This window comes from Podarcis tiliguerta (assembly GCF_965153285.1).
Source record: "Podarcis tiliguerta genome assembly, chromosome: 14".
In the NCBI taxonomy this organism is placed as follows: Eukaryota; Metazoa; Chordata; class Lepidosauria; order Squamata; family Lacertidae; genus Podarcis; species Podarcis tiliguerta.
This window is the reverse complement of record NC_139547.1, coordinates 24,738,251-24,760,386: the sequence shown is the minus strand read 5'-3', so window position 1 is coordinate 24,760,386 and position 22,136 is coordinate 24,738,251. Positions and strand designations below refer to the sequence as shown.

Genomic DNA, 22,136 nt, shown 5'->3' with positions numbered 1-22,136 from the left:
GAGACTGGAGCTCTTTTAAGGCCATTACCTGCGTCCGTAAAGCAAAAAGCTTTTTCTTTCTGGATAATGAGAGACAGCAGGGGGAGAAAGAACCGCACACCTCTGGGATCAAAGAGCTGAACCAGAAAGATTGGAAGGGCAACAAATCAGGGAAACTTGAGGCAGATAAGGCTTATTCCAGCTGTCAAAACAGTTTTGTCATGGGAAAAGTGTGCAGGCTCAAATCCTTGCACTTAACTCCAAAACCTAGTTGGGAGAATTCCAATGTTATGACTGAGCACTGATGTCATATTTAGAACATATGCTTGCATGATGCCACCACCCGTGGCCCTCCAAAACCCACCTTTTCCATGAAGCTTGTGGTTTAACCCCTCAAGTCGTCACCACCATTAAAGAAAAGCTTTCCTCCCTCAGTCATCATGATCTTTCCATCTCCTTCCTCTTTCAGTTTTGCTCATCTCCCTCTGGTGTCTTAGTTTAGATTCTAAGTGGGAAGGGAGGGTTAACATTTTGCTGTTTTGTTTTAATCATGTATATGTTTTTATCCTGTATTTTATTCTGTGAACCGCCCTCAGATCTTATGCTTAAGGGTGGTATATAAAATCACCGTCATCAAGTACCTCAGACCAGGAATCTGCTTTCTTTTTAAGCTTAAAAGGTAAAGGTAAAGGGACCCCTGACCATTAGGTCCAGTTGTGGCCGACTCTGGGGTTGCGGCGCTCATCTCACTTTATTGGCTGAGGGAGCCGGTGTACAGCTTCCGGGTCATGTGGCCAGCATGACTCAGCCGCTTCTGGCGAACCAGAGCAGTGCACGGAAACACCGTTTACCTTCCTGCCGGAGTGGTACCTATTTATCTACTTGCACTTTGACATGCTTTCGAACTGCTAGGTTTGCAGGAGCAGTGACTGAGCAATGGGAGCTCACCCCGTCCCAGGGATTCGAACCGCCGACCTTCTGATCGGCAAGTCCTAGGCTCTGTGGTTTAACCCACAGCGCCACCCGTGACCCTTTTTAAGCTTACATTCCTCAAATTTCAAGCAATCCTACCCAGACATATACATAGCTCTGTGTATTTGTTTTCAAAAGTTTTGCTGATTTTATCTGTGTTTTATTAGGTCCACTGCTTAGGTCACCTTTTGATTAAGCGGCCTGTAACTTTTTCTAATGAGAATAAATAAAGCCAGGTAGGCTAACGGAGATAGAGAAATCATGAGCCTTACAATCTTGAACCCATTCGCCCTCACAAGCACCATCTCAAGTAAATATTTGCCATTTTCCACATATGGAAGGGATATCTTGAAGAAAAGGCAAGGTCTCGGGCAAGGGGCAAGATCTTTCAGGGCAGCTTGTCTGAGATGACAATTGGGAGTATGAACAAGGGAAGACTTGAGGGCAGAGGTTCAGGGACTCACACAATAGAATAGGGATTGGCTTACTACAAGACCATCAAATCCAGAATCTCACCTAGCTGATGCTTGGGGTAGGGTTGAGGGGTCTACAGCAGGGGTGTCCAAACTCTTTTCAAAGAGGGCCAGATTTGATGAAGTGAACATCCATGAGGGCCGACCAAAGGGCCAACCAAAGTTGTTGACCTTTTAGGATTGAAGTTGTTGAGGTTTTTTTTAGGCTTTTACCCTGGGAAATAAACTGCCACCGGGGGCCGGTTTAGACCCCTAAACTGACTTTGGACATGCCTGGTCTACAGTCACTGCCAATGCAGCAGGATTTAACCATCACTGGTGAGCAAGGATTTAATCCCACTCTGTATGTTCAAAAGACAAAACTTGGCAGCAACCATTCCAACCAGATGTACATTTTTAAGGGCAGGGGGAGACGAACATCAGCCTTGTCCCTCCAAGGAGAAGCTGACATCAAGGGTTTTCTCAAAACAGTTCTATTTTATTTGAAATCTGCCCCAAGAATAACACCCACCCATGGAGAACTCCACCCAGTTCCAAGCTATCGGGAAATCCTAAGGGTTGATGAGAGGTTTTCGGTTTCTGTGTGACAGCAAAGAAGCAAAAGGCAGGCGAGCCTCCCGTAGCTGGCCCTGAATATTTCTCAACCCACGTCCCAAGAAGGGCAGGTTAAGTTCACTGGACAGAAGGCAGCAATGCAGAGAGGATTAAAACAATCCCTTTCTCAAAGAGCAGCAGGTCTGTTAACACTGACCTCTACTAAATGTCCAGTTCTGGGAACGGAACATCAAAAGAAGTCAGCATCCCTCCATGAGGATGCAGAGAAGGTTTTGATAATAGTACCACCATGGTCTCAGGGTGAATGAGAGGCTGCTGGAACAGAAGACTGCAACCTGGACTGGGGGAAATGTAGCCGAGAGAGGGAGGGCCATTGCAAAGGGGAACTGTTCTCTCCTGGCTGCTTTGCACAGAGGATGAAGTCTTTCAAAGAGACACGTGGTAGAACATGCAGTTGTGTTAACAATGGCAAGGAGGTAACTTGGTCTGTGCTGGAAAAGAGACCAGCTACAGTGGAACCTCAGTTCTCAAACCACTCTGTTCCCTAACGTTCCAGCTCCTGAACATTGAAAACCCAGAAGTGCTCCAGTTTTCGAACGTTCCTCGGAACCCAAACCCAATGTCGCTTCCGATCTGCAAAAGCCTAGCTGTCAGCCAATCAGAAGCCGCATCTCAGAATTCAAACATTTCGGATGTCAAGCGTCCTTCCGGAATGGCTTACATTCAACTTCCGAGGTTCCACTGTATTTGGCTTTGTGTTATGCATTGCAAAAGCTGGACCCTGATTGACCAAAGTTGAAAACAATGTTAAAAATAATTTTGGTTGGCGACAAGAATATTTGACCAGGAGCACATAACAACGCAAAAAAAGCAAAGTTATCCTAATTGCTCTTTAATAGCCTCACTGCAGATTGTCGTGAAATACAATAGAGGAGGTGTGAGAGAGGCGACTCACAGGCAGAGGGAGACACAGACACAAAACAGCACTCGGTGTAAGGCAGGAATTGGGAACCTGCAGTTCTCCAGAGGTTACTGGACTCCCGACTCCCTTTAGCCGCAGCCAGCACAGCCAAAGGTCAGAACAACATGTACAGGGTCACAGCTGAGCCCCCCCCCCCCCGGCAGTAAGGTTTGACTTCCTCTGGAACAGGGAAAGAGGAGCAAGGGGTTGCCAAAAAAGATCTTTCCTTTCCTCCTGAACTGGCTGGGTTTTTCTCCCCCTCCTTCTCAGAGTTCCCCCTCCCCAGAGGATTGTGGAGATATCCCCTTAGAGAGAAGGCAGAGAGCCTTATTGCAAGAGCAGATGATTAGTGCAATTCTTATCAGTAGTAGTAGCAAGTCATCACAGCGGCCCACGTCTCACCCACAAAAAGCAAAACACACACACATTCACACATCAGTACACAGGTTCAATCAATTCAGCAGAGTTTGCACAAGTCCTGAGCTTCTGTGAGATGAGCAGAGGTTGCTACAACCCAGAACCACACAATGCCAGGCATTTTAGTTGCCGTGGAGAACAACCATCCATCTAAGTTTAGCGCTTCTGAGCAGAGAGTTTGTTGGTTAGCCTGGGTGCCTTCGAACAAAACTGGCACTCCTAATAACTAGGGCTCTGGGTTGGCCTACAAACATTGCAGGTAACCAAATCTGTAACAAAACAAAAAGAGAGGGGTTTTTTTCCCAGTTGAAAAGCACCTCCAGTTCTTCCAACCTGGTACCCAGGAACGTAGTAGCAATGTATATGCCTGATGCTCAGCTGTCTCCTGTCAAAATCCATCATAAATTATGTATGTATATATTTTGGAACAGTGGGAAATTGTAAGTTTTGTTGATGCTGAGATTCTGTCTTCCTTCTCCCCTCTGTTGCCAAGGTTCTTGCAAGGTTCTTGACAGGAGACCTCCATCCTGATGAGCCTTGTGCAACAGCCTCACCTGGAAGAGAAATGAAATAATTAGCAACAGCAGAGAAGTGTGTCTCATAAAATTCAACAAAATGCAGGCCATCCTCACAAGCTGGGTATGTGGCCAACCTAGTCTCTTTGCTCCAAACCCATTTTGGGCAGTGGGCAACCAGCTTGGCTCTGTCAAGCAGTCAAAGAAGGAGCAGCCGAAGGGAGTTTGTGGCTCCCCAACATGCATGGGACGGGGAATACTTTGCTCCCACTGCCAGATACCTGAGGCAGCCAAGTTAAAGGGAGGCACATTCTGGCATTGGCCAAAGGACTAAGTGTCCACCGGGATGCTGCACCCCTTGCCTGCCAGGAAGAAGAACATAGCAAAGGGGAGCCCAGGGTGGCCCCAGCCATCAACCAAAGGAGGAGCAGCTTCTCCAATGTTTGTTTTCCTCTGCCATCCCCATCCTTATTTCCTTAACACGCTGAATCTATTAAATGGTGAGTCTGCATGCCGGGACTGTCTTCTCTCTTAATCTATGTACAGTGTTAGGAATGTTATGTACTTTAATGAATAATAATAATAATAATAACAATAATAATAATAATACTTCAAAAACTAAAGGCAGAGAAAGACAGAAGTACATTTGCCAAAGACAAGAGGTATTTTGCAACACATTCACTATCCACAAATAGGCAACATGGGCAATGCCAGAGAAACAATACTGAGCATATATATGCATGGAAGGAGGCACATCCAGAACGGCAACTCACACAGAGACTCAGTGGGCAACCTCTCTTTCAGGGCAGTGAATGAACCTGCTCCATCTCTCTCTTTCAGGAGGGATGACTGCTGATCAAAAGGCATGGCTGATGCCTCCTAACCGAGGGAAGGGCTTCGGGGCCAATAAGAGGCTTTAATAGTTTCAATTTCTTTCTCCCAAAGTGTGCTAGCAGGACTCTTGCAACACACTTTGAGGGTCTACATGAAACAGCCCCAGGATCAGTCTCCTAGTGGCACCCAGGGACATCGCCCAGGCAAGATGTTTGCCTTAGAAAGAGCCTCTTGGTGCTACTCCTCCTTCCCTTGGGCTGAAACAGTTCAATGATGGTGGAAAATTCAAGGCTGGCTGTTGCAATCTTGAGTAGTTGTTATTGTTAAAAAATTATTATTATTTCATTATCATTATTATTACACCTTGGAGTTTAAGCATCTCAGCAAACTTGTCATTCTTCCCTTCTCCCTGCCACCACATCCCATTTTGGAATAGCAATTATGCCTTCCAAGCAGGCAAGTCAGCCTGCTTGAGAGATAAATGTGTTCAAAAACCAGCTTCACACCCAACACAATCCACCTAGCAGTGTACAGAAAAGACCCTCCAGCTCTCACTTGCAAGACACCCAATTAAAAGCAACCTCCAGAGAACAGCATGCACACACACCCTTGAACAACACAATGCTTGGCGTCTGTATGCAAAAGGGCATCTGTGCGTTGGAAAGGGGGGATATTCTATGGACGGGTATTGATCTAAAGGGGCCTTTATTATCAGAAGGAACAAAGGTACTGTGGAGATCCAGCTATGATGGAAAAGCATCCCGAGTTTTGATGAATTCAACTGTCTCCTTTTGTACTGTTCTACCGTCTTGCAAGGCGAGGGTTTGTTGAGAGACAGGCTTGTGTGGATGCAAAGCGCTGCTTCCCAGCCTGGCCATTGTCAACTGCACCAGTCCTTCTCGGACCTCTGTCAGGAACATTGAAATGCACATCAGAGGACAGTGATGAGGCTCAAGCTACTTCCTACGGGAGGCGGCAGAGCAGCGGAAAGAACCTCACAGCCCTTCCAGCCAAAGGACACAGCCTTGCCACAATCCTCTGACTCAGAGGTTGCATACCTTGCAGTACCTCTGTAACCCACAACCTTGCTACAAAGTAAGGTGAGGGTCCTTTAACTAGTCAGGCAGCTCCTACAGGGAACACAGAGCCTACCACACATCAAGTCTGGTCAGCCTAAAGGGAGGTTCAGCTCCCTGCAGAGACCACATCTCTTGTAGCTGGCCTCGGGAGATGCTTTAGCATAGTACGCCAGGGTCCTGTTCTTGCCTACTCTCCACTTGGAGCTGACCCTGCCTGCTTCCCCTGCTTGCCGGTATAGTGGTACCTCGGGTTACAGATGCTTCAGGTTACAGACTCCACTAACCCAGAAATAGCACCTCGGGTTAAGAACTTTGCTTCAGGATGAGAACAGAAATCGCACAGTGGCGGTGTGGCGGCAGCGGGAGGCCCCATTAGCTAAAGTGGTGCTTCAGGTTAAGAACAGTTTCAGGTTAAGAACGGACCTCCAGAATTAATTAAGTTCTTAACCCGAGGTACCACTGTATAAAGCTTCAGTTGGCGCAGGATCCCTGCAGAGACAACATCTCCAGAAGCTCCTCGGAGCTGTCCAAGGTCCTGTATGCTTTGTGCTTGATCCAGACTTAACAGCTGCTTCCTCGGTGTCCTGCAAGGACCCACAGAGCTGGGCAGGGTTACTCTTACTTTGCTCTTCATCACAAGAGAAAGTTGGAAAGGACTCCACCAAATACATTCCAGGCCTTGTATGTAAAGGGGGGCGGAAAAGGCGAGTGGCAGGGAACACACACTAATTTCCACCCCTGCCCGCAACAAATCCAAAATCTGCAGTAGGCTAATACCTTTGTTAGGACCAACCGAACCCTCACAAAGTTGTGAGCAACTTTTCAAGTTCTCCAGAACTCTTCTTTGGTCTGTATTTTAAAAACAACAAAAAAGGAGGGCATCATATTGAAAGACACCTAAGTCTGCAGCTTGTAACTAAACTTGAAGATGGGGTACATGAACGGAGGCTCAGACTTTGTACCTAGTAGAAGCTGATCTAATTCAAGCAGCCTTTCCCTAAATTCCCACGCTGGTACCCTCTCCAGATGTTAATGACTACAACCCTCATCAACCCCCAGACAGCATAGCCATATGATGTTGGGGCTGATGGGAATTGTACTCATTAACATCTGGAGCTTGGGGAAGGTTGCACTAATCAGATTCCACAAATGCTAATAATGGTTGATCTTCTTAGTTGGAGATCTCATAGTGAAGTACTGTCCAATTTATTCATTTCTAAATGGACCAACATAGATATCACCCCCCCCTTTAAAAAGTTCCACCCACTCACCCATAATGTTTACACCGTCCTCCCCCTCTCCTTACCTATATTTTATATCAAACACTGTGGAATCTTCATCATCCTCATCATCTTCATTTAAGGGGGCCATTTCCACCCGTTCTGCTGGAGTTGTGATGATGTCATACTTGCGGGTTTTTTTAATCTTCCTGCCAGATCTGAAACAACAAGAAAATTATATTGTAGGTATACACAAATACTGTGGAAACAAAACACTGACAATTTATTTAAACCCACCCAAATGGGAGTGGAGAAAAAGATTCAACAGTCCCATTACCAGGCCACTTTTCCAGCCACTCTCAGTTTCTCATTGTTGCTCCAGCTAATACAGTCATACCTTGGATCCTGAACGCCTCGTGATTCGAACGTTTTGGCTCCCAAACGCCGCAAACCCAGAAGTGTTCCGGTTTGCAAACTTTCTTTGGAAGCCGAATGTCCAACGCGGTTGACACAGCTTCTGCTTGAGTGCAGGAAGCTCCTGCAGCCAATCGGAAGCTTCGTCTTGGTTTTCAAATGTTTTCAAAAGTAGAACGGACTTCCGGAACGGATTCCATTCAAGAACCAAGGTACGACTGTATGAGAAAACACTTGTAGGTGGAGGGGGAGGAGAGAGAGAGAGAGAACATCCTATGTGGGGATTTGAACCCAGATCTGCCTGTGTCAAGGCAAATTCTCTACTCACCAGACCACCACACTCTACTCATTCGACTACCTTTTGCAATTATGTTTGATTTACAAATACATGACCAGAGCATAGTGGGAACCGATGGGATCCTCCTGCATCAGGTTAGCACAACTATTACCCTCCTGCAAATCCCTCAAAACAATTGTGTGCAGCCTCCAGGCTGCTTTCATTCCCATCTGTGTGGCCTTGTTCAAATTCAAACCGGAACTTGTCTCTAGATGCCTTCAGGCCAGATCCCATGAAGCTTCTCATGTCGAGAATATTTGGCCTCTTTTGTTGGTCTGATTCAAGAGTTGCAATCCGGTATGGTTAAGACTCCGATTAGCTATAGCACAGTGTTCACACTTGAATAGGCTTTCATTTGCCTGGGTTGTAAAGACACAAATGCTGCTAAGAAATGAGGATGCCCCACCTTCCATAGCAGGGACCATCACTCTGCACCCCAACTGGGGCACAGACCTATCTGGGGCTTGCTACGCTGCATCACTTAAGGACTGTAATTGCCAGTGATTAAACAACCCTTGAGATCTGCTGCTTAATCTATTCAGCTGCCATTGTAAAGACCTTCTTTGAAATTACTACCATGAACCACAAACATAACGAGCCATTAAAATCCAATATAGCTTTTACAAGCCCATTTAGGAAGTGTCCACAAGATCACCCTATTTATTCCCGATTAATTAGCCCAGAACAAACACTATCCACTAGGTATGATTGCTCCATCACTAACACTGATCAGAATTACTCCTCCCTGCCTTGGGATATGGATTAAAAACAACAACTACAACCAACAGACATGGTTTTACTTTTGTGCATATTATAAACTTCCCTATTGCAAGGTACAGTGAAGGTGGGTTTTGTGATTTTTAAAAAGGGGGGGGGGATACTTTATCCAGACTTTCAAGCAGAAGGCCAGCCACGTGGTCACCCAAATAACATGCTGTGTAAACAACCATTCCTCTGTTTATTCCTAGCTTCACCTCCCTCCCTTTTCTACTGCCCCTACATGGAATTTTAAATTGCAAGCCACTTGGGGCAGGGACCTATCATCTTCCTGGGCCATGCACACTAATAGTGCCATGTAACTAGTAATGGTATCATAACAGTAAGCTGCGCATGGCAATGGCCTGTCCTGTTGCTGTATCACGCATGCTGATGATGCCATATAAATCAGAGCAGTAGTAGCAGCAGGAACAGTCGTAGAAGTACTAAGGTTGTAAGCTGAATAGGTCCAAGAGAGCATGGGTACTGGATGAGCCACTGGCCTAATCCAGCACGGTCTTCTTATATTCTTAATGATCTGGTACAAATGCTTGCCATTTATAAGCCATCTTTCTCACCACCTCCCAGAATGACCTTGGCTTTCTCTCTTCAAGTCCCCCCCCCCCATCTGGATGCTTAAACTTTGAACTCAGCAAGAAGACAGCTAGGAGAGAGAGAGAGGGAGGGAGGGAGGGAGGGAGGGAGGGAGGGAGGGAGAGGGAGAAAGGTGGAGTCTGTGGCCACTCTCACTCAGCCCTTTCCATTCACCAGCTGTGATTCTGACCAAGCACTCAGTCACATGAAGAACAGCTGCTCCCCATCACGCAGAGGCTGCAATCGCTCTCTGTCAGCTTGCCCGCTGATCAGACTGCTCTTCAGCCTTTAATCTATTTTTAGCCAGGCAGCCATCAGGATTAAAAGGATCCGCTCCTGACCCCATGATCCCAAGACGTGGCCCTCTCCCACTCTGAGCCGGCAGCACCACCACTCTTGAGAAGCAAGATTGGGGGAAGAAATATGGTCCTTGATACTTGCAGCTGCAGATCAATACATTCATGAGGCTAAAGCAAGCAGGAGACCCTACATTCATTGTCCCTTACCTGATGCACTCCATATCTTTTGGACTGTAACTCCCATCAGTCCCATCCAACACAGCTGTACTGTTTGGGGGCCAGTGGATGGCGGGAGGCTGCCCCACTCCATATTGGAAATAATTGTCCTCCACCATGCACACACCCCAGGATAATCGTGGGAAACTGCGTTGCTATTTCTCATTAAGCATAGAAGTAAATCATCGGTAGGCAAACTAAGGCCCGGGGGCTGGATCCGGCCCAATCGCCTTCTCAATCCAGCCTACGGACGCTCCAGGAATCAGTGTGTTTTTACATGAGTAGAATGTGTCCATTTATTTAAAATGCATCTCTGGGTTATTTGTGGGGCATAGGAATTCATTCATTTCCCCCCCCCCCCCAAAAAAAAAAAATAAAGTCCGGCCCCTCACAAGGTCTGAGGCACAGTAAACCGGCCCCCTGCTGAAAAGGTTTGCTGGCCCCTGATGTAAATAGTTTAACTATGGAACTCTCTCCCACAGGAGACAGTGATGGCCACCAACTTGGTTTCCTAGTTTCTGGAAACCACAGGAGTGGAAAGAGCTCTTGTGCTCAGGTCCTGCTTGCAGGTTTCCTACAGGCTTCTGGTTGGCCACTGTAAGACCAGGATGCTGGACTGGATGAGCCACTGGCCTAATCCAGCACGGTCTTCTTATATTCTTAATGATCCTATCACCTAGGGCTGGTGGAAGTTGGAGTACAACAGAATCTGGAAGGCTGCAGGTTCCCCACCCCAAACAAATTAATCATGGAAGGGCCCCTGATGAATCCGGCACCAGTTCAGAATAGGCTGCACATTGCTGGCCTTCGACATGTTGTTGTTTAGTTGTGTCCGACTCTTCGTGAGCCCATGGACCAGAGCACGCCAGGCACTTCTGTCTTCCACTGCCTCCCACAGCTTGGTATAACTCATGCTGGTAGCTTCAAGAACACTATCTATCCATCTTGTCCTCTGTCGTCCCCTTCTCCTTGTGCCCTCCATCTTTCCCAACATCAGGGTCTTTTTCAGGGAGTCTTCTCTTCTCATCAGGTGGCCAAAGTATAGGAGCCTGAGCTTCAGGATCTGTCCTTCCAGTGAGCACTCAGGGCTGATTTCCTTAAGAATGGAGAGGTTTGATCTTCTTGCAGTCCATGGGACTCTCAAGAGTCTCCTCCAGCATGATAATTCAAAAGCATCAATTCTTCAGCCTTCTTCATGGTCCAGCTCTCACTTCCATACATCACTACTGGGATGCCTTCGACATACCTCTTGGCAAAGTCAACATAGCAGGGGGAAAGGATGATTCGCCTACCCAAACTCCAAGGAAAGGCAACACACCAGGCACTTTTTGAGCAGGGCAAAATTTGAGAGTGCAGCGTCGAGGGGAGGAACTCTGCCAATACATTTTACTGCTTTTTACAAAACCGTTCTCTTTCTGTGACATCGCTAAGCCTTTTCACTCCTACATGGTGCTACATGGTTAATTTGTGTAACCCTGCTGGAAAGCCATTGGCTAGTTAGTGTACAGATCCCATCCCATCGTGGAGGGAGCAATTTACCTTTCCATGTTCCACATACCCAGTATATTCCTGTTGGCAAGTCACAAAGGGCCTGACGCCAATACGAAGATTTCTGCGGGGCCATTACAGGTTGGGCAACACATCCACCCTTTTGATACTGCATCCATACCTTGGCCATAATCACATGTAGCCTTTAGGCATGCAGAATATCCCCGAGCAGGGCTAGAAAAACACACACACTTTTTGGCTCAGTTTGCTCAAGTGCAAGCTTCAAGTGTCTCAGTGACGTAAGTCACAAGACTGTCCACCTGATATCCTCAAGTGGTACCATTTATGCTTCCAGCACCCTCCATGAAACAACTATTTCCAGGGTTTCCTGGTGAATGAACAGTTGCTAAACTGATTTAAGTCTGCATTATACTATGTCAACCTAAGGTAGCCTTGCCAATCAGTTTCACAAAATGAGCACTAGCCTAGTTTCTACTAGGCTGCTAATTCCAATCACATATATCAATGCAACAATGGCTGTGGGTGTGTTGTGTGTGAAGCTTCCTTGCTTGATCACCTGGAGAAAATTCATATGTGCCACAGGTGAGCAGGCAAGTGGCTATTTGCAGGCTTCCTTTAGAGGAGTCAAATTAACAGACCAGTCATCTCTCGGCCACAGCTCCATGATACAGCACTGGCTTTCCATGCAGAATTTGGCCCCAAATATCTCCAGGTAGAATTTGGGAAGCTGAATCACTGCCTAGTCCATGCAAACAACCCTGAGGTATATCTGTCCTGGAAGAAGACAGCTTCCTATATTGTTGCTGTTATTCTTAGTTCAATTTCTGAGTTGCTTCCAGCAAAACTCTTGCAACAACTTAGAAAAGTTAACAAAGAAACTTAACACATATGCAGCATTAGAAACTCAGAGATATAAGCTAGCAACCAAATGGCTCTTTAAGCCAGGGTTACAGTCACCCAAACAGAATGTCTAGCTGCCATTTTAGGGCCAGACAGTTCAAAAGTCGTATTTTTCAGTATGACATTTTGGTTCCTAAAATTTGTCCTGATTGTGCGGATAAAATATCAGGGATAGAATTCTACAAGATGCGTTGTTAGTGTGTGAAAACAGGCAAGATCCAATGACATGCACCTCCAGATGCTGGGGATGTCAGGCACCATCCTTGCACCCGGGCATCTTCACTTGGTTCCAAGTGGACGATAGCCAGGAGCAAAATGTGCCTGGTGAATTTCAAATGCTGCAAAGAGGCACTCATATACAGTGGCGTAGCGTGGGTTGTCAGCACCCGGGGCAAGGCAAGTAATTTGCACCCCCTAACCCGTGGATTTGCGCCCCCTAACCTGTGGATTTGCGCCCCCTAACCCTAACCCCCAGATGTTGCGCCCGGTGCGGCCGGCCCCCCCTGCACCCCCCACGCTACGCCACTGCTCATATAACAAGTAATTGTCAACCTAAAGGTCCTGCCATCACTTACAAAGCTGAAAACACTTAACGTCAGACCATTCGCCCATTTAGCTTAGTAGTGTTTACTCTGAGTGATTTAGGAACAGGATCTTTCCTAGCCCCACCTGGAGCTACCAAGGATTGAACTTGGGATCTTATGCAGGCAAAGCAATTATTCTGCCACTGAGCTATGGCCTTTGACATCAACATCGCAAGCTTCAAACATTTAGCAATGGGCAGGGGGAGGTGTGCAGAAGTGTAACCTTCAGAGCCCAGCTTCCTCATCCCTTCCACGACATTTCCTCATCCACGACAACTGCACCTGCAGCGCCTTCCCCTTTTTGACAACATGACAGGAGAATGACTCATACCAGAAAGACAGGTTCCCAGGAACACAGAGATCATTGACAGGCCGGGGCGTTTTAACTCTGTGTACTTAAAAACTGCTGCTCATTTTTGCCTCCAAAGCACTAAAGGCAGTTCCAACTATTGTTTTCCTCCACCAAGAGGAATTCCTGTTGGGAGAGGCATAATCCTCTTTTCAGGAAAGACACATGACCGGCTTTCAGAAATATTTGCAAGCAGTGTAGCCTTTGGTCACAGATGCATCCTGCAGAGAGAAAAACACCCACAAAGACAAGCAAGCCTGATGTGGCATCAGGGGAACATAGTTCAGTGTGGAAGGGGACATGTTTTGAATGCAGACAGTCATACATATAATTCCCAATCGTTCCTGTTTAAGAAGGACCAGGTAGCTGTTAGTGGGAAAGATCTCTGCCGGAGATCCTGGGGAGTCACTGCCAATACTGAGCCAAAGGCAAATAGTCTGATCCTTTTACCACAGTTTCTGATATCCCTAGTCCTCTGTGCCATCAGAAGAGAGATTGCAAGGAAGGCCTTAGCTCAGTGGCAAAACATTCCAGGTTAAATCCCTGGCATCTTTCTGGTAGGGCCTAAGAAACACCCTTGTTTGAAACCCTAGAACTGGTTTCCAGCTGTTTTTGGACTACAAATCCCATCATCCTGAGCTAGTCAGGGATGATGGGAATTGTAGTCCAAAATCAGCTGGAGATTCAAGTTTGGGAAACCTTGCCCTAGAAAGTCCTTGCTGCCAATCAGTGTAGCCAATATTGAGCTAGATGGACCAATGGTCTGCTTCAGCATGAAAAGCTAAGAAAAGACTTAGCTTCCACTTAGCGAAACACTTGGTCCAGTTTACCACTGGAAGTGCGAGATTTTCAAGTGTGCAAACAGCGGGAGGCTGTCCAGGTGAGGCTGTCACAGGACTCCTTATCTCTGCATTGGAAGTGACTTTTCCTATACTGTTCAAAAAGTCAACGAAGAATGGTCAATATTCAAAGAATATCTCAAAAATTACGATATATGGACAATGCAAGCCTCCTGGCAGACATAGATGAAATCTTGTAAATAAAGAGGATTAGTAACACTCGTTTAGATAATTGTTAAGAAAAAGCAGAACAACAAACATGACATGCGTATAGAGATATGATCGGTAACAAAGCTCAAGGAGAATAAGTCGGAAGTCTACTTTGTGTGGTGTAAACATCAGACTGTAGGTATGTTGGGTATGTATTTGGTGTGTAATGTTTGTATGTATGTAATATGTGGTTTGGTATGTGTATAGTTTAATGTAAATTAATATATAACAAGAATAAAGATTATTTTAAAAGCAAAAAAAGGAAGTGACTTTTCCTTACTGCCATTCCCCAGGGAAACTCTGATGGATCAAGGTCGGGGGAGGGGTACCTTGCACCTTGTGTAAACTCTGCTCAAGAAACTACGATTCAATTATGAGAGAGATACAACTCCGATAGGTCTTTTCAAAACACACACACACATGTACAGCAAAGCTTGCAAAAGACAGAGAGACCCCTCCAAAACATGGAGGGTCCGGTAAAGATGGGGAGCAAAAAAGACCCCTGAAAGGGGAATCCTATCTCCACCCCCCATTTAAAGAAATGCAGTTTTCATGGTAGATATGAAAAGAGATGGGGGAATAGGCAAATCACTCTCAGCTGGAACATGGTAATAATAATAAATACAGCCCAACTTTCTTAAAGGGTTGCAACAATGTTTACTGAGTTAGTATAGGACATGGGTAGGCAAACTAAGGCCTGGGGGCCAGATCCGGCCCAATCGCCTTCTCAACCCGGCCTACAGACGCTCCAGGAATCAGTGTGTTTTTACATGAGTAAAATGTGTCCTTTTATTTGTGGGGCCTGCCTGGTGTTTTTACATGAGTAGAATGTGAGCTTTTATTTAAAATGCATCTCTGGGTTATTTGTGGGGCACAGGAATTCATTCATTTTCCCCCACAAAATATAGTCCGGCCCCACACAAGGTCTGAGGGACAGTGGACCGGCCCCCTGCTGAAAAGGTTTGCTGACCCCTGGTATAGGAAAGCCTATTTTGCAATGGGTTTCCCCCCCTTAATGTTAAGAATAAGACTTCTGAAGATGCAGGTTTCTATGAGCAACTTCCAGCTCTAAGGGAATAGTACAATAAATAAGCCTTCCCTGGTCTGGAGCCCTCCAGGTGTTGTTGGACTACAACCTCCATCATCCCTCACCATTTGCCTGTCTGGGGCTGATGGGAGTTGTAGTCCAACATCTGCAGGCACTAGGTTGAGGGAGCCTGCAAATAAATATCAGAACAAAGCAGTTTGAACATGCTAAAGCACTGGTGCCAATACTGACTAGTCTTTTAAGAAACAAAGTTATTTCAGAGTGAGCCCCAACCCTTAAAACATGAGAATAATGAATACTGACCTACCTTACAGGGCTGTTGTGAAGATTACCGATTTGATGTACATGAAGCATATTAAGGTGGCAATCCAACATAAGCTTGTTTGAGAATAAGCCCCGCTGGCGGGGTTTACTTCTGAGTAAGCATCGTAGAGGATTGCGCTGTAAATACTTTTTTAAAAGGGCAGGGCGCTATTTAACTAGGAAGTACTATTGGCAAGCAGCTAAAGAAGCAAACCTTTTATCTCTCAGCCAATTTATAATATACCGTAGTGGACAACTACCTTTCTGAATCATCATAAAGATTACCAAGGTAATATATTAACTTGAGATTTATATCCGCCTTTCGCCCGAAGGGAAACAAAAGCAGTTTACAGGAGCAACATGAAACATGCACATCGCCCATTCAAAAGAATGTGCAATCTGATAAAAGACATTTCTAATGTGCACAAAGTACTCTGGGTGTACCAGACAAAGCCTCCAATTGTCCTGCCGCCTTTAGATGCCACCCTCCACTCCGGCCCACCATCACCCACCCCCTTGCCCAAGGGTGTCAAAGAACCAAGCTGGACCATAGCTGTCAACCTTCCCTCTTTTTTTTTGCGAGAAATTCCCTTATTCCTGCGCCGTTTCCCGCTGCTATCCCTGATTGTTAGACTGTCCCCAGGACAGGTGAGGCTGCTGATCCCTTATTTTCGAGGCTGATGATCCCTTATTTTCAAATCTGAAAGTTGACAGCTATGAGCTGGACTGGGTGCGGATGGGGGGCTCCCGGCCTGGCCTCCTCCTGCGCCCACTGCAGCTTGCCAACCCAGCAGGCTCGCGGCCGCTCCAGTTCTGTGCTGCAAAAGGCAGAGGAGCCTCGGGGTGCGGAAGCAGCTGGCAACCCCCCAACTACGCACCTGAGGACGCGGAGGAGCAGGCAGGCGATGAGCCCCACGCTGGCGGCGCAAGCCCCGATGACGGCGGCCTTGAGCGCAGGCAAGTCCCGCAGCAAAGCCCACATGGGGCTCCGCTGGGCGACCTCGCTGCGGTTCCCGGCCGGCGGCTCCGAGAACCCCGAGCTGTTGGAGCCGGAGCCCGAGGAGGAGGAGGCGGCAGCTGCGGCGACGCTGGACGGAGGAGCCACGGCGGCCAAGGCGGGCAGGACGAGCAGGAGCGAGAGCCAGAGCAAGGCCGCCACGGCGCCCGGGAAGGTGCGCATGGTGGCCGGGAGAGGAGCAGGCAGAGGCGGACTCAGCTGCTGGCCGGCGCCGCTGCGCGTCCTTCCCTCCTCGCTTCCGCCTGCTGCCCGGCCTCCCACCGCTTCTCGTCCCCGAGGAGCCGGATCAGGGCACGCGGAGGGGCGGGCAGAGGAGGAGCCGCCGCGGCCGGGAAGGAGCGGGCAGCAGATGGGCCTGGGCGTCAAGAGGGCCCCTGCGCAAGTGCAGAGGGCTTCCGCCGCGCTTCTTGCTACCTGCAGTGCCGAGTCATCACGGCACGAGGAGATCCAGAATTGCTCCTCCCCGCCTCCGTCACGGTTTCTTTTTTTTTTTTTTTAAGGCAGAGCACCCAAAGGTGAGCGCCAGCACCCTAGGCAATATTTAAGGGTGCGACGGAGGGGGAGACGGGGTTAATGGCAACCCGATCTTATGCGGTTCCGCTCCCAAGCAAGCCTTGGATGGCCAGAATCGCCCTCCCTTCAAGGCCTGAGCTCATTAAATGAGCTCATCCCAGAGTCACTGTTATTATTACGTTTATATTGCACCTTTCGTCCAAGGAGCATACTGTTCCCCGCCTCTCCATATTATCCGCACAACGACCCTGTGCGGTAGGCTAGCTTGAGAAGCAGTGCTTAGTCCAAGGTAAGCCAGTGAGCTTCAGTTGGCGGGGCGGGGTGGGGGTGGGCGGGCGAGCTTTGGTCTCCCAGGTCCTTGTCCAGCACTCGATAACACTATACAATACTGCCTCTCTGGTCATAGGGTCATCATGTATCCAGTTCTGGTCCTGCTCTGAGTAGACCCATCAAAATGAATAGATATGACTATCTGGGCACCATTAATTTCTTGGTGTCTACTCTTCTGTACATCTTGGATACATGTCAGTGCCAGAGCAAAGTTTATTTGCAGTGGTACCTCAGGTTAAGTACTTAATTCGTTCCAGAGGTCCATTCTTAACCTGAAACTGTTCTTAACCTGAAGCACCACTTTAGCTAATGGGGCCTCCTGCTGCCGCCGCACCGCCAGAGCCCGATTTCTGTTCTTATCCTGAGGCAAAGTTCTTAACCTGAAGCACTATTTCTAGGTTAGCGGAGTGTGTAACCTGAAGCATATGTAACCTGAAGCGTATGTAACCCGAGGTACCACTGTATAAACAGTGTTTTCTGCCAATATGCTATGATCAGAGTGGGTCACAGAAGACCATTTCAGTACAACAGTTCAAACGCCCTAAGGAATAAAATTGTATGGCCCTCCAGACAAGCTTTCCTGAACCTGGTGTGCGTACACACACACACACACACACACACACTGTGCTACTGGACTCCCATCTCCCATTAACTCCAGCCAACAAGGCCAATGGCAGGAGCTGTGGTGGCACAAGCTCAGGAGGGGACCTCATTGGCTATCCCCGTTCAGTATGTTTGAAGCACATTCTTTCCCTCAAAGAATTCTGGGCACTGTAGTTTGCTAAGGGCTGCTGGGAATGGTAACTCGGCGAGACCCAGAATGCTTTGAGGTGGGAAATGGACTTCGAATGTGCTTTAAAGGTCTAATGTGTTCACAGCCTAATCATACTTGACAGAAGAAAAGCAGGAAGTTCACCCAAGTTATTTGGTGCTTCTGAGGAATAATCACAGGTGGTTTGTTTGCTATACCAAACTGTATTAAGGGGGGCAGATGGTGCTTTGTCTCCTTTACAGCAAAAGACCCCAAAAGGAATAAATGAGGGGCTATTTCTCTCCCTGCCCCACTAACCAACCACCCTTTTGGGGAACCCAGGCTGAAATTGATCTGGTAAAAGTAGCTTCAACGTGGACTTGCAGTGATAGAGAAAATGCTGGCAAATACTGAGGATGAGAGAATCTTGGAATTGTAGAGTTGGAAGAGATGCCAAGGGCAGGGTTTGATGAGATCCTAAGCTACTGAAGGTAGGGCCCTTTATATGCCCAGCTGTCCTTTGTCAATAACAAATTGTTGCTGTTTTTTGTGTTGAGTATATGCTATATGGCAATTTATGGACCTAATAGAGATCTAAAGCCATTTGCACATGTTGTCATGTAACCAGTCCATGCAGAATGTAGGCACCCTTTATATAGAAATGAGCAAACCAGTGATATTTTAGGGAGCAGGCTAGCAGGCGGGGCCCATTACTTACATCATAGGAGCCTACACAACACAAAACACTGTTGCTGTATGTAGGTTTTATTTTATTTGTTTTTTATCTTATATTTTGGAAATGCACATCCAGGTTTTTTCCCTTTAATTTTTTTGGGGTGCCCCCAAGAGAGTGGGGCCCTAAGCTATAGCTTGTTTAGCTTATATGTAAATTTGGCACTGGCCATGGGTCGTCTAGTCTAACTTCCTGTGGTGCAGGAATCGCACAGATTATTCTAATAAGCAGCAAGAGCAGGTCAAGGCATCTTGCAGGCTCCAAGTGGCTACGCCAGGCTTCCTCAACCTCGACCCTCCAGATGTTTTGAGACTACAATTCCCATCATCCCTGACCGCTGGTCCTGCTAGCTAGGGATCATGGGAGTTGTAGGCCAAAAACATCTGGAGGGCCGAGGTTGAGGAAGCCTGGGCTACGCCTTTGACCAGTCATTTACTCAGACACACATACACACAGAGAGAGCAAAGGCACCCTTTATAGGGAGTCCCAGGAAGAATGGTCTCTGATTGCATACAGCAAAGGAAATACGCTCCATTGGTCTTTCTCAGCCAATCAGGAGACTGCATCAGTTGCCACCCACTCTCAGCTTGAAAAATAAACACTGTTCCTTCCCTCTCTCCAGTCCAGAGATGACTGGGGGGGGGAGCAAGACGGGTTGTCCCATTCTTTCACAAGATTGTGGGCCTTCAAGTTGGGAAAGGGGCTTCTGGGTGTGCAGGCTGGGCAGAAAAAGACCTCTCCTCTCCCCCAAACTGCCCACTCCTTTATAGACCCATGTTCAGACTTGCGAGTTGCCCGCTTCCCTCTCTGTTTTCCCTTTCCTTATTCATCTCTGTCCTTCATGAAGGATAGCAGGAAAAAGAAGGTGAATGCTGAGAGTTCTTCCCCATTTCTGGGCTTGTTCACACATGTGGGTTAACCTCAGTTAGCTGTCTCAGGGCTTATGAGCAGCATATGTTTTGAAATGCTGCTATTGGGCCCTTAACATTCAGCTGGAGAACAGAAACTTAATATTAATCAACACAGTGCTTTATTCCAATACAATCCTGCCCATGGTTTAAAATTTTATTTTATTTATTTATTTCACAAGATTTCTGTACCACTTGCTTGCAATCACAGAATTGTAGAGTTGGAATGGATTCAAAGGCTGATCTAGTCCATCTCCTTGTCTATATCACAGAGCCTAGGGCTTGCCAATCGGAAGGTCGGCGGTTCAAATCCCCGCGACGGGGTGAGCTCCCGTTGCTCGGTCCCTGCTCCTGCCAACCTAGCAGTTCGAAAGCACGCCAAAAAGTGCAAGTAGATTAATAGGTACTGCTCCAGCAGGAAGGTAAACGGCAGTCATTTTTAATTCCTTGTTTTATAACTTTTACAGTTATAAAACATCATGGGAGTACAAATGATGTTAGTTATAAGAATTGTGTTCTTTCATATATTGCTATTGCCTGTTTGTCAATTTATAGTTTGTTTATTTGATTGTATGTCTGTCTGTTGGATTGTTTGCTTTCCTGGCATAAACGTATCTATTTTAAAACAATAAAGATATCACACACACACACACACACACACGAAGTTAAACTGTGTTTCCGTGCACTGCTCTGGTGTCAGTGTTTCATTGTACCAGAAGCCGCTTAGTCATGCTGGCCACATGACCAGGAAAAAGTGTCTGCAGAGCGGACAAACGCCAGCTCCCTTGTCAGGGGTCCCTTTGCCTTTTTAAAAGAAAATAGTTTGATCCGCTGTAGAGGTCTACTGAGTATGCTTCTCAAATTGGGTCCCCAGCTGTTTTGGGGCTACAACTCCCATCACCCCTAGCTAGCAGGACCAGTGGTCAGGGATGATGGGAGTTGGAGTCCAAAAACAATTGGTGTTCCAAGTTTGAGAAAAACAGGGGGCTGTGCATTTACAAAGGAATGGGTCTTCTGGAATTGGAAGTTGCCTTATAGGGAGACCCTTGGTGCATCAAGCTCAACAGGGGTCACCAAAGTGGTCTCTCCAGAGGTTGTGGACTCCGATTCCCATCAGCCCTAGGCACCATGGCCAATAGATGGGGTTGATGGGAGTTGTAGTCCAAAAGTATCTGGAAACTGCCAGGTTAGCTACCTCTGATCCACAGTTATTCACAGCTGCTCACCTACCATAGGTCTCAGCCATGAGATGTCTCCAAGCCTTTCCTGTAGACAACAGGGACTGAGCCTAAGACTTCCTGCAAGCCAGGCAGATGCTCTCTCAGCCATGACCCTTACAAAGTGCAGTGCCAGTGAGATCCCAGGACATCTTGAATTGCTCAGAGGCATAAATTTGTCTCTACGCATGCAAGTTAGCATATGCACACTTTATGCAGATTTGTGTTGTGGGCCTGACTTTGTCCCAAGTCTTTTAAGTACAGTGGTACCTCGCAAGACGAATGCCTTGCAAGACGAAAGAGTTTTTTGTTTTTTGAGTTGCTTCGCAAGACGAATTTCCCCATGGGCTTGCTTCGCAAGACGAAAACGTCTTGCGCCTTTTTCTTAAAGCCGTCAATGCATTCCTATGGGAAACCGTCAATGCATTTCCTATGGGAAACCGTGCTTCGCAAGACAAAAAATTCACAAGATGAAAAAACTCGCAGAACGAATTAATTTCGTCTTGCGAGGCACCACTGTACTGTATCTGACAATGCTCGCTCCACTGGTGAAGACAATAGCCTTTTCAGGAGCCATGGAATGGTGTCGATTGGAAAAGAAAACCATCTGCGGAATTAAGCACAGTGGTACCTCGGGTTAAGAACTTAAGAACTTCACCGGGAGAATCCGCGACCAGAAAGAAGAGGAACACCAAGAAGACTGGAAGAAATTTAAAGACTATTTGAATAAATATTGCAATATTAAAGATATGTAACCACTTGAAAGAAACAATTAGGCCTAGGATTAAAATGGAATTAAATTTATAAATAAGAAAATGTACGATAAGGAAAGCTATGTAATATGATTAGGACTGTGATATGGTCTTTTGAAACACTGATATTGGAAACTGCTACATATAATTACTAAGAAATTCGGATGGAAGAGATTTGAGGAAGTCAAATACTATGTTTATGAAGATGGATGGTACTTAATTTTAATTAATTAAGTGGTAATATGCTGTATGTATCTTTTTTCTTTTTTCTCTTTTTTCTTTTTTGTTTGTCTTTATTATTGTTAATCTTTTTTCTCTTTTCTATGTTTATTTACTGAAAATAATAACTATTATTTGGGGGGGGGGGGAGAGAACTTAATTCGTTCCGGAGGTCCCTTCTTAACCTCAAACTGTTCTTAACCTGAAGCACCACTTTAGCTAATGGGGCCTGCCGCTGCTCTGCCGCCGCACGATTTCTGTTCTCATCCTGAAGCAAAGTTCTTAACCTGAGGTGCTATTTCTGGGTTAGCGAAGTCCGTAACCTGAAGCGT

The 22,136-nt window shown here is 46.7% G+C and overlaps 1 protein-coding gene across 2 annotated transcripts; it reads right to left on the bottom strand.

The window, feature by feature from the left end:
* Window positions 1-2,855: 2,855 nt before the first annotated feature.
* FAM174B (family with sequence similarity 174 member B) lies at window positions 2,856-16,815 on the bottom strand. 2 transcript variants are annotated; one of them, XM_083412352.1, is made up of 4 exons: window positions 16,242-16,815; window positions 7,092-7,223; window positions 6,563-6,634; window positions 2,856-3,911 (listed from the first exon to the last, which is right to left on the bottom strand). In XM_083412352.1, exons 1-3 carry the CDS (start codon window positions 16,541-16,543, stop codon window positions 6,586-6,588), a joined length of 483 nt encoding a protein of 160 aa, XP_083268478.1. In that variant the 5' UTR covers window positions 16,544-16,815; the 3' UTR covers window positions 2,856-3,911; window positions 6,563-6,585. The 2 variants fall into 2 exon arrangements, with proteins under 2 accessions (XP_083268478.1, XP_083268479.1); XM_083412353.1 differs by lacking the exon at window positions 6,563-6,634 and having other exon boundaries at window positions 16,242-16,813.
* Window positions 16,816-22,136: the final 5,321 nt, after the last annotated feature.